Source organism: Calypte anna, chromosome 1, assembly GCF_003957555.1.
Source record: "Calypte anna isolate BGI_N300 chromosome 1, bCalAnn1_v1.p, whole genome shotgun sequence".
NCBI classification, from domain to species: domain Eukaryota; kingdom Metazoa; phylum Chordata; class Aves; order Apodiformes; family Trochilidae; genus Calypte; species Calypte anna.
This window is the reverse complement of record NC_044244.1, coordinates 168,677,098-168,690,121: the sequence shown is the minus strand read 5'-3', so window position 1 is coordinate 168,690,121 and position 13,024 is coordinate 168,677,098. Positions and strand designations below refer to the sequence as shown.

General features: G+C 46.1%; 1 protein-coding gene across 2 annotated transcripts in view; it reads left to right on the top strand.

The window, feature by feature from the left end:
- Positions 1-5,405: 5,405 nt before the first annotated feature.
- Positions 5,406-13,024, top strand: part of TSC22D1 (TSC22 domain family member 1) — a 97,468-nt gene continuing 89,849 nt past the window's right edge. Inside the window, exons 1-2 of one of the 2 annotated variants that reach the window (XM_030466129.1) lie at positions 5,406-5,883; positions 6,581-9,444. In XM_030466129.1, the coding sequence (XP_030321989.1) occupies positions 6,614-9,444 (2,831 nt within the window). In that variant the 5' untranslated portion in view covers positions 5,406-5,883; positions 6,581-6,613. Of the gene's footprint in view, positions 5,884-6,571; positions 9,445-13,024 lie in introns of those variants that run through there. The other variant, XM_008504870.2, reaches the window with a different exon arrangement.

Sequence of the window (13,024 nt, the reverse complement as noted above, 5' to 3'; positions counted from 1 at the left end):
TGTGACTGTGCTAAATACTAACTAGCTCCACATTCTTTCTGCTTTTCCAAAGAATTCTGCATCAAACAAGCCTGGTTCTTCAGGGTATTTATTCCCAGCCTGAGATTTTAACGATTTGTGTCTCATCACAACAGACACATTCACCCCTGATCATTCAAGAAAATCACACATAAATTGCAGAACTTTTAGCCACCACAGAATTACCAGTGTAGGCAAGAGACACAAAGTGCATTCTCAAACAAAGCATTTTCCTAAGTGTTTTCCTCTATCAGGGTTAGGATCTGTCAAAAGAAAACACCACCACACAATCTTTATGGCTGAGAATTAGAAACTGATTTCCAACACTGTGAAACAGTCCTGTCCAAATCTTTATGATTAATTAATAAAAATTAAAACTAAACTAAAATACTAGTTGACTCGCTACTTTGCTCACTGATTTCCCAGAGGTAAGAAAGGGATGGTCTACTTAACAATTGGACCATTTTTCAATGATTTGATCATCTATTTTATTTAATCTTCAACTTAATTATATATACCAGTTGGCTGACTAATCAAAGATCAGACAGTTAACAATCTAAGAGCTATACTCTACAAACACCTAATTAAATAAATGATCTCAGACTACAACTGAATTGCATCCATTACAGCTGTAGGCTGAGGTATTGGAGGAATACTTCCCAGAACTATAAATGCAATTTCATCAGCTGACAACAAATGCAAGTAAAAAAACTGAGTAATAAAAAAGAGCACTATGATAGTGATAAAATCATGGTGGTCTTTTGGATGGTGATACATCACTCATGAGTTGGTGGAGGACTTTTAACCCCTGCTGCTGCAACATGCTACACTTAAGTCCATTCAGTTTAAAGTGATGTCTTTCCAGAAGTTTTCCATGAAATCTACAATATAAACCCTGTTAAGAAAAAATAAATAAAAAAGAGCACCTACTTGGCCACAGTTCCCAAGTGCAAGGTATAATTAATATTTTAAAACAAATCTTCCAGATGACCTAAATGATATGGTTTTAAATATATTCACATTAGGGTAGACCCGAGTATTCTAAAGGAAGTTTGGGGTTTTTTGTTTTGTTTTTAATTTAAGTGTGCTAGAATTGTCAATTTCTGCAAGCGTTTATTTAATAAAAACTTGTGAGAAAACTTCCCGTTCCACAAAGTTTAACATCATTTCATAGGAATTAAAATAAAGACTAAAAAATGTTTCAGTAGGCGTTTTGGAATCAGTCAGTAAACCCCAATAAACCAACTAACCAGCCAACTAAAAACAAAACAAGAAAGGAAGATCAAGACTTGACTTGAACTTTCTAAGAAAATACAGAAGCAGAATTACAACTTTTTCAGAACTGAAAGGTGAGATTTTTCTAATGAGTACTTTTCTAAGAAGGAAGAAAAAAAATTTATTCATCTTTGCAAATCAACTTAGAGACTACAGACAGCAATATTAATGAACACAGAAAAGCCTTCTGTCTTAACTAACAATGACAGCTTCATATCATAAAAAATCCTTTTCATTACAGTTTTTAAAAAATTATTTATGAAGCAGTCACAGGGGATTTAAAGAGACATCAGGCTGATTTGCCGTGACTCTGACTGTCCTGAGTTAAAAAATCCCATAGTATTCCTGTTTGTTGGCTGTATAATTACTCTGCACAAAGACATAAACTACTGCATATCCTAGGATGAAGGCACACAACTGTATGAAACAGTAAAGAAGCCAAAGAAATGAAGTACTAAAATGCTGCTTCTTCTTGGACGATCTGTGGAGGCAGCAAGGCTTGTTGTTTCCTGTCTGAAGAAATATTGCATATGGTGGAGACAGATCTCTAAATATTTACACTATGAAGATCTTGTTCTCTTGCACTAACCTGAATTGCAAGATTTTAAGGTTGAAATAAGAATTCTTCCAAACACTCACTCTCCCTGCCTGGCAGCAAGGGCTGCATCAGGCCCATCTGTGCTTGTTGATTCGGGAAGCATTTATGTAGGGGATGTGATCCAAGGGGATAAAACTCTGAACAGGCAACTCTCCAGCAGTCTTCAGTGTCCAGCTGAGGTAATGATGGGACTGAAGGACCCTCTGCCTTGTATTTATAAGCAGAGACCATGGAGAACAAGGTGCTGGATCCATCCAGTGATGGTGCCACAAGCACCTCTGGTTCCAGCCAGTCAGTTAATAGAGTTCATTAACACACAGCAGGTGGACTCACTTGGAATAACTATTGGGTAATATCACTTACTGTCCATACGTGAAGGTCATCAATTCTGTTGGTGTTCTGTAAAGGATAAAATTTATTTCCTACTTTGAATATCAAGTAGAAAACACAATTAATAACAAATTGTCAGTTTAAATGTTTTCGTTTTAATTTCATAAACTTTAATGGATAAGAAAAGGAATTTAAATCTTTGAGAACCTCATTCTCATGCTTAGACTAAGGATTACAAAACACGAAAGAGAAGTGTAAGCATATACTGATGAAAACAGATAAGCAAAGAATGTATAACATTAAAATGTTCATACCTATGAATAGCATTAAAAAATTAACTTGAAACATGCCACTTCAGATGTGCTTTGTCTACTCTAGACGATCATTTAGATTGTTAACTGTCCTGTGACCACATTAGGCAAAGAAACTAGCACCGTTACCCATATTTCATTTTTTCTTCAGTTTCTTTTGTGCATGTAGAAATGTTTCACATGCTATACTAAGATGTTTGTAGCCCAAAACACCACCAGCTATTCAAGATGAATATCAGTTGGTGTGGGCAAAAGCAAACATTTAACCAATGAAAATACCACTGGTTTACTTCTTTTTCAGGCTTGTTAATGTCTATTAGCTGCATACAGGTTATATAGCTCAATCCCTTCTGAGATACTTTTGCACAGATTTTTATGGCTAGAAACAGATTCATCTGTATTCAGAGCCTATGAGCTTTAAAAGTATTTGGACTTTTTTCAAACATACAAAAAATCATCTCTGAGCTGCGACTAATCATAGAAGACTTAATTCCTCAAGGAAATTGTTCTGGGAAAGCTATAAGCAGACAGAACAGGAATTTACAATGGAAATTGGCTTGCAACCTCAGGCTCTCATCTCAAAAATTTTTACACATGTATCTCATTAAAGACATATAGGAGGCCTTCGTGTTGCATCAAGATGCAGACAGGCTGTGGGCACCTTTGTGATGCTTTCCTAGCATCTGTGAGGGTTACACATAGACTCCTTCCAGCAGAGCTCACATTCGGGTAGTATGGTCTTCAAGCTGTCATATGTGGTTATTAGTTTAAAAAAGTAATATTTTGCTCTCACAAAAGGCAGAATCTTGTTTAACTAAATGTCAACCGTTTTGTAGTGTCTGTACACAGGTAGTGTCCTAGAGCTGCAGAAGGAGCCAGGGTTGCAAATCTACCTTTCAGACACCTGAAGTCCTGAGCTGAATGTCTGCATTCCAGACATAAAAGGAATTAGGCTGCAAAAGGTGGGATTTGCTTAGAGCCACCCCTGTCCCCTCACCGAATGAGTTTAGATATAGTAGGCTAACAGGGAGAGGCGAGATGGAAGGGTGAAATTCAGGAACAAGCAGCAAAACCTCCCACTGTGTGTGTGACCTTGAATCCTCACCCTTTTCACAAAATGGAGCTAGAAAAACAGCTTTTTTAGTACCTCAGCGATTAGACACCACACACTGAATATGGGAGACTCAAATCTCCTCTCTGCTCTGCCTGAAGGAGCAGTTTACATCTCCCACAAGAACTCTCCAATGACTCAGCTATATGATATAATGCCTTGGACTCTCACAACTTTTCTCCTATTAAAGCTCTACTATTCCTGATGTGCTTGAATATTCACTGCAGCACACACCAAGCCCTCCTTATTCCCTGTGCCCTGCTGACAGTCCAAACCAGCCGGGGATATTTCATAGTCAGGTCACAGAATTAGCCTGAGCCCGTCTCATCCCGCGAACCTTTTACTGTTCCACGCAAAGGGGCCCATTTCAAAGCAGCGATTTGGAACACCCCCACCAGCTCACGGATGCCTGTGTTTGAAGACAAGGGATGTGCTGACAGAGAAACAGGGGAGAGGGTACAAAAATGTCCCCCTCTCCATAGGAAAGCCGCGACACACAATTTATCACTGCGGGAGAGGGTCCTGTTGATGGAAAAGGTGGAGCAATGCCGAGGGTGCAAATCGGGCTTGCGTGGCCATAGAGTTACCGTCCCACTTTCTGCCCAGCTCTGTGCACCCTAACAGCAGCAAGGACACGAAGGAAAACCTCCTGGTGGACATGCACCCACCGAGTGTCCTCAGAGACCAGACGTTCGTGACTCCACGATGAGGAGAAGCTCAGTTTGGGACAAGGGAGAGCTGGAGCGCATCGGGAGAGGCACTTTGAAAGTTGCTGCCCGGCTTTGAGAAGAAGGGCCACGAGGTCTTTCTTGCCCATCAGGATCTCAGCACTGAAGCAGCGAGGGAAGACGGGTGGGACTTCACCTCAATTCCGTTTAGTAGCTTAAAAATACCTTTGAAACGGCATCGTTTTTGGAGCAGCCCACACATGTCGCTTACGAATGCTGATGCTGAATGATTTCACCTGACCCGGCCGCCCTTCCCCCTCGGCACCGTCGTGTCCTCCGCCCCGCCACAGCCCAGCGTCTCCCACACCGTTTCGCTGCTTCCCTGCTCGTAGCTCCCGCCCTGCCAACGCCGGGGGCCTCCAGCCACCCCCCGGAGACACCGTCCTCCCGCCCGGCCAACAGAGCGGGCATGAAGGAGGGTGGATGGGCGGCGGCCATTTCGGGGTGTGAAGGGAGTCACCCGCGAAGACCCCCGCCGGAGGGGGCAAAGATGCGAGCGGCGGGGGGCACAAAGGGGAAGGAGGTCCCCGAGCGGAGCGCCTCCGCTTTCTCCATGAGCGGCGGGGAAGGAACGGGCAGGAATATTCTGGACCGAGGGAGGGGAGGAAGGAGAAGGTGATGAATAACTTGAATAAATCTGCAACGGAGCTGAGGAGAGGGGGAGGGAAGCGGCGGCGGGTCATGTGAGGCACAGTCATGCTGCGGGACCAAAGAAGAGGCAGTAGAGGGGCACCTCGGGGCTGGGGAGACGAGGCGGCTGCTGGGGGGTCTGCCTGCCTGCCTGCCCGGTCACCATGGCCACAGCCCTTCCCCGCCCCGCACCCCCTCCCCAGCCTGGAGAGCCCACACGGGGACAACCCCCCACCCTTCCCCCTCCGCGGGCTCGGCGCCGCTCGGCAATTTCCGCCACTCGAGCCGAACCTATTTCCGTCGGCCTCGGCCAGACGGGCTTTATGTCTGCCAGCAGGGCGCGCATGCGCGGCGGCCGCCATCTTACGTTGTCTCTCGCCTGCCCTCCCCTTTGGCGAGCTTTCCCCTCCCCCCTGCACCTCGGTGCAGCGCCCTCCTCCAACGCTCCGCTCAGGAGACGGGGCCGGGAGGGGGAGAGACCCGCGGTGGCAGGGAAGCCGGGAGAGACCCGGAGGGAAGAAGAAAGGACGAGGCAGACGCGCACGCGGGAGGAGGACTGATCCCAGGCGCGGTTCTGCGGAGGAAGAGCGGGTGCCGCCTGTTATAAAGGGGGAGGAGGCGGAGGGGGAAGGAAGAGCGTGCGGAGCGGAGCCTCCTCCAGAGACAGCCAGACACAGAGGGAGGAGAGAGAGGCTGCCTGGCTGGCTCCCCCTTCCTCCCTCCCTCCTTTTCATGGACTCTCTTGTTGGGCTGCTGCTGCTTTTCTTCCCTCCTTATTCCGTCTCTTTCATACCCAAAATGATTCAGCTCCATGGCTGCCACTGACGGGGATGTCCCTGCCCGGCTCAGCCTGCCGCTGCCGCCCTGCTGTGCGCCAGTCCTGTACGTATCTGCTCTCTCCTACTACTACTACTACAGCTGTGATGGCGAGGGGCGCCGGCCGCCTTGCCGGGCTGCCCTGAGGGCCCGCCGGCTGCCCTCGCCCCGCTGAGGAGGCGGCGGCCCGGCGGCGGCGCCCGCCCTGCTGAGGGCGGTTGTGCCGGCTACCGGCGAGCCGCGGCGCCCGAGTGAGCCGCGGGGAGCAAGGGGCTCGACCCTGGGGCTTGCCGGCCGGCCGGCTGGCTGGCTGGCTACCTCCAGCATTTCTTCCGCCCGCTGCCCACCCCCCAGGAGAGGTGCAGTCGGGGGGCGGGAGGGGCAGGAGGGGGGGAGGGCAGGAGGGCGGTGGAAATCAGAAGGGGGTGGCGGGGAGAGGGAGAAAGAAAGTGAATGGCGGAGGATTGAAAGTGTCACATTCAGAAGCGCTAATCTGGAGGACCGGTCCTCGCCCCCTCCCTGTCTCAGAGGGGAGGAGGAGGGGAGGGGGGTGGTTAGCGGCGGTGCCGAGGCGCTTCAGCCCGTGCTTTGCGGGAGCCGAAGCGGGGGGGGGGGTTGTGCGTGCTGTATCTCTGCCCTGCCGTGAGCGCAAAGCTAACTGTGTGTGCGTGTGTGTCTGTGTGTGTCTCTGTGTCTGTCTGTCTGTCTCTCTCTCCATACCGGGGGATTGCACTCTTAAAATACACCCGATACAATGCACCAGCCTGACTCAGCCGCAGACATTAGTGCTAGGAAGATGGCGCACCCGGCAATGTTTCCTAGAAGGGGCAGCAGCAGTAGCAGCGGCAGCAGCTGCGTTACTGCTCCCACTGCACCAGGTACCGGCGTTGGGAGCACTGCCCTCTCCGCCGAGGATTATCAGCCGCCTTTGCTGGTCCAGCCGCCGCCTCCATCTCCCGCAGCATCTTCATCAGCGGGTCCACAGCCGACACCCCCTCCTCCACAAAGCCTGAACCTCCTTTCGCAGTCTCAGCTCCAGCCACAGCCTCTTACACAGACTGGAGCTCAAATGAAAAAGAAAAGTGGATTCCAAATTACCAGTGTGACCCCTGCTCAAATATCGGCAAGTATGAGCTCTAATAACAGCATAGCTGAGGATACGGAAAGCTACGATGACCTGGATGAGTCCCACACTGAAGACCTGTCATCTTCAGAAATCTTGGATGTTTCTTTATCCAGGGCCACTGACTTGGGAGAACCTGAGAGGAGCTCCTCTGAAGAGACTTTAAATAACTTCCAAGAGGCAGAGACTCCTGGGGCTGTTTCTCCAAACCAGCCTCATCTTCCTCAGCAGCATGCTCCTCTGCCTCATCACCCACAGCAGGGTGTTGTGATCAATGGAAGTGTTCACCCCCATCATGTTCATCACCACCACCATCTTCACCACCACCATCATGGACACCATCATCCATCGCATCCTGGGGTGGGCAGTGCCCCTGTTTCTGGAGGACCACCGCCCAGCCCATCATTTAGAAAACTATCAACAACTGGAAGCTCTGACAATGTTATATCAACTGCACCAGTTTCTGCTGCATCATCCACTGGTTCCCCGGCATCTGCCGTGTCTAATATCCGCACCACAAGTACTCTTGGCAGCTTAGGTGTAAGTCCTGCTACTGGAACTAGTACCTTAAATAATATGGGTGGTGGTAGTTCTAGTGTGGCAAGCAATGTGCTTGGTACTATAAATTTAAGCAACATTACAAGTACTGGTAATGTAAATGCTTTGTCTGGAAGTAGCAGCAGTGTTAATGTGAATATCTTGAGTGGTGTTGGCAATGGTACGAGTGCTTCCTCTAGTGTCATTAACAATGTTACTAATCCAACTGCAGGAATGGCAGTGGGATCAAGCCAGCAGCAGCCTACATCTGGCACTTCAAGGTTTAGGGTTGTAAAATTAGATTCTAGTTCTGAACCTTTCAAGAAAGGCCGATGGACATGCACTGAATTCTATGATAAAGAAAACACTGTTGCAGTTTCAGAAGGAGTAGCAGTAAACAAAGCAGTAGAGACGATAAAACAAAACCCGCTTGAAGTGACTTCTGAAAGGGAGAGCACCAGTGGGAGTTCTGTTAGCAGCAATGTAAGCACACTGAGTCACTATACAGAAAGTGTGGGAAGTGGAGAAATGGGAGCACCTACTGTGGTACAGCAGCAAGCTTTTCAAGGTGTGGGTCCACAGCAGATGGATTTTAGCAGCACTGCTCCTCCGGCAATTCCAGCATCCAGTATACCACAGAGTGTTTCTCAATCACAGCTTGCACAAGTCCAGCTGCATTCTCAAGAAGTAAACTATCCACAGCAGAAGCCAGGGGTCCAACCTCCTGCACAGGCCAGTCTAACCACTGTGACTGGGGTTCAGCCAGCCCCAGTTAATATCCTAGGTGTATCCCAATCTCTGGGCCACCAGCAACCTGCCATTCCAAGTATGGCTCAACAGCAGCTCTCGTATTCTCAGCCGGCGCAGCCCGTGCAGACTTTGCCAGTTGTACAGCAGCAGCAGTTGCAGTACGGGCAACAGCAACAACAGCAGCAACAGACAGTTCCTACACAGATGGCTGCAGGTCACGTTAAGCCCGGGAACCAAAACTCTGTCACAGGGGCTATGCCAGACTACATTCAACATCAGCAGATTCTTCAGACTCCAGCCCCTGCCATGCAGCCCAGTTCTACAGGAGTAGGAGCAGGGCAACCGGTTCCCGTCGCCCCGGCGCAGAGCATGCAGCCTTCAGTACAAGCACATCCAGCTGCTGCCCCAGCTCAGCCTGTTGCACATGCTCCAGCAGGGATACCAGGTGTAGGTACCAGTGGTCAAATGCTGAATGTTGGGCAGCAAGGAAGTGTAGCCACTGTGGTGCAGCCACCGTCTGCTGCAAGCCAAATTCCACCTCCAGTTATGCCGTCAACGGCTGCTCCTCCATCTTCACAAGTAGTGCAGCCTGTGCAGACAGGAATAATGCAGCAGGGATTACAGGCTAGCACTTCAGGCCTTCCTCAGCAAATGGTCATTGCTCAGCAAAACACCTTGTTACCTGTACAGCCGCAGGCACAAGGAGTGGATTCTGTAGTCCAGGGGATGACCGGCCAGCAGCTGCCTGCAGTTAGCCCTATACCGGCTGCTAGTACTGTTCCTGCACCAAGTCAGGCTGGTTCAGCTGTGCCTCCTGGCATACCTTCTGCTTCCATAGGTTTGGGACAGCCGCAGAATATAGCGCAAGCTTCGACTGTGCAGAATGGGAATTTGGCTCAAAGTGTTAGTCAGCCCCCCTTGATATCAACAAGTATAGGTATGCCAGTGGCACAGAGTGTGCCACAGCAGATACCGCTCAGCTCTACCCAGTTCCCTGCACAATCACTAGCTCAGTCAATTGCAAGCCAAATGGAAGATGGCAGGCGCCCTACAGAACCTTCCTTGGTGGGTTTACCTCAAGCTGCCAGCGGTGAGAGTGGTGTTGGAGCATCATCTGTCTCGGATGGTGGTAGCAGCAACATGCCATCCTCTGCTTCCCTCTTTCCGCTGAAGGTGCTGCCTCTGACAACGCCCCTCGTAGATGGTGAGGATGAGAGGTAAGAGTGCTTGTAACTTTTATTCAAAGATGCTGTCTGATAGTTTGGTTTGCGCTAACTTGAAGGTCTCGTTGCAGCCATTCTGTGCACTGAAGTGGTGTGATGTTTTTGTCTAATAAGAATTACTGTTTCTTGGGTCCCAGTGCATGTAGGTATATATTAAAATACTTGCTTTACTCTTGAGGGGGTGGGTTGTATTGATGATGCTCTGAAACTACTGCGTGGGTAAACTGTGTTTAGCAATCTGTGACATTGTGTACGTTCCCATTGTATAGAGGAAGACTAAAGAATACTGCGGAATGTGGGTATGCTAGTGGTGATTGTAGTTTAGATTACTATACTGGAATAATTAATATTTATTCTAAGGTAGATTGTGTTTCTTTTTCACAAGCCTAGACTTCATCCTGCATCAGCTTCTTTTTTTTCAAGTATTGACTTTACTCAGGTTGAACCAGTTGTGAGTCTGTGGTATATGTAGAAGTCTTCTCTTTGACAGCCAAGCAGTGCTTTAGGCAAATGAGTATGGTGGGAAAAGGGAGGTTCAGCAACACTGTTGTGGCTCTTTAAATTGAACTTAGGGCACTTTTGGTCTTGGTGGTTTTGCTTCAAAGCATGGAGCCATGGCAAGAGCCACTCAGGCCTACGGAGGAGTGGTGAGCCTTGGAATCTGGCGCACCAATTCTGTGAAGTCAAGAGTAGGAAACTGCTTGTGTTCTCCCACCTTCACCTTTGCAGGTAACTGACCACTGGCTGGTCTGAATAGTATGTTCATGTGAATGTTCTCTGTTCTTTGACAGCATGTGCAGAGATCTGTGTCAGTTGTGAAGGGCACTTGCGTGTGCAGGCTGTAGCGATCCGAACCGCAGTTTTAAAGTGCAATTGTTTGATATTAATTACACATGGAAATTCCTCACAGTGTTGAGGACCCCTTGTGATAATGTGTTTAGAAATGGATGGGAAGACTGTGGTGGTTCTCCCAAAGAACTTGTTGTCCTAAGAAGAAGCTATGTTACTGGAGGAAGTAACTTTAATAACTTGCCTTGAGAATGTGGGAGAGGATGGGCAAGAACACCAGAAAAGAAAAACTGAGACTCAGGAGACAAAATAAAGCACTAAATACTTACAAGGTGGGGGAAATGGCATTGCAATGGCAGGCGAACTGCTTAAATATCTTCTTGGTGCCATAGCATAAATCAAGAGTAATACCAATGGCAAAGCCTTATTAAAAAAATAATAAACCAGGTTACTGGGAGAGGCTGGATTCTTTCCTTAATATTGCAAATACTAACTCTATCAGCAGTCTCTGATTATGTTGATCATGAGGTGTTGACTGCCTTAGTGGCTTTCATCATGTCTTTCTAAGATGCCAGGGAGCTATAATGAGTAGCAGCTTGTCTTCCAGGAGTGCTAGAAGACAAGTTCCAACACTGTTTAATTCTGATTCTGTTTTTTAGTCAATAAGTATGTGAAGGTGGTAGAAGACGGATTGAGGTGTTAAAGCCCACAGTGCCACCATTATGCTACTAGCAGTCAGTTTTCTCAGTAATGTTTTTTGATTTGCCTTCTTTCCATATTTCTAAACCAGAACACTAATCCTTCACTTCACGGGTCTGACTGGTGTTTGTTTGGTGGTGTGTTCTCGTGGTCTGTAGGTTTTTGTCTGGGGTTGTTCTTATGTTGTAGTGGTGTTTTTCTTTTTTTTCCCCAACCAAAAAAATCTCCCTAATCTTTCGGGGGATCCTAGCTGAGAGAATCATAAACTCATTGATACTTAGTGTTTTGGAAAATGACATCTGGCATGTGACTGTACACTGATTTTAAGAGCATATGTTAGCTGTTGTCGTGATAGGTAGTTTTTCCAGAATGTTTAAATCCCTCAGGGTAACAATAGCCAGAAATACCTCCTTCCTCTGTTATTTGGCTGGCCAAGGATCATATCCTTTCTTCTCCCATGCACGTTGCGTCTTTGTTCAATCTGTCATCTCCAGGTAGACTACACTTTTGTTTAGCTGCAGTTGGAAAATCATTTAGATTCTTTACACGGGGCAGGATATGACTCTATTAAATGGACACCAAAAATAATTGTGGGGTTTTTTGCATGGCAGTAGTGGTCAGGTTACTTTTGTGTACAATTAGATAATTTAAAGTGGCACTTTTCTCTGCATATCTGCCCGTAACATTGAAAACTTAGCGAGATTGCATCTGTTTCTGTATCCAGGGAGTTTCAGAACAAGATATTATTTATATTATCATGCTGACTGGAGTTTCTTGTGGTCTGGGGCTTAGATCTGATCACTTGCTGAAGGTAGTGCAAGATAACCCTGTTCTGCTTGGCTTTTCATTTCTCTGGCCATTGGATGTCTCTAGTTAGAGTTTAATTTTTTGCCTGTTGTTAAGTTTATTGCCTGTTTTACAGGAAGTGTAGTTTATTGTAAAAATATATAAACATTTAAGAAGCAGGTATATGGTAAATATGTGTTTAAAATGCCCGTTTATCTTTGTCTTGTGCACACGCACATATGTCACTGAAGACTTATCAATAAGTCCCAAGTGATTCTAAACCTGGCAAGGGAAAAGGCAGGAGAAAGAAGTGATGACATAATTGGGCCAGTGAAGAAGCTGTAAAATTCCATTTAGTGTGCCTTTGAAAAAACATCTGACCCATGTAATACCTCGTTTAGATTAACTCCCAGCTTTCCTTAAACCTGTATATAGTTGCCCTTAAAGACGTGCCAGTATCTTTAAGTCTTTAGTCCTGTTCAGTTTTTAGAACACCATTTGAGGCTCTCTTTCTATGCCTGTTATCAGGGCATGGCCTTTTAAATATAGACAGAGTGGAGTGTATCTACTTTGAAAACTGTAATCTTTATTTCTCTAGAATGTTTGGGTTTTTTTTTTAAACTTCAGTGACTTGAAATAATAGATATTAAAAAGTAACTGCTTGACAGAATGTTGTATGTAAGAATAATTAGCAAAATTTCCCTATTAAAGAGAGGGTAACACTGTTATGAGTTCCTATATCAAAAAAACCAACCCAGTAAAAGCAACAGAAAAAAACCCCACCACCCCCCGTGGTGGTTCTTCTAACTTTTCTTTCTTCAGCCTGTTGGGTATGCCATAGATGTATATATGTTGGTAGATTTAGATTATCTTCTAAATGTTGGTAAATTTAGATTATCTTCTAACATTTCAGTTTACAAAAATGCAGTCCTGTATTTTGAATGTTAAGTATTTTTTTCTTCTCTTGAATTATGGTATCGACCAATTTTAGTGCATGATTATCTTACAGTTTCTTGGGTTTGCAGCAGGTACCTTGATTAATCAGTTCTGTTGTTAAATTGTGTCAATTATAGATGTCTTCTGAGCTTAGCATTTCATCTTTGAAACTGTAGAAGATGATTTCTTTTTATGCTTTTGAAACTTAAGTATGGAAAAAACCATTGACATTACAGTGAATTATTTTGTGTGTGTATATTCAATGTTGCAAAAGCAGTTTTACATCTTCCTAGACAATGCTTTATTATGCTATAGGTGCAGTAAGATTTTGTGCAATTCTTAAATTAACCAGTAAAGCAAAAAC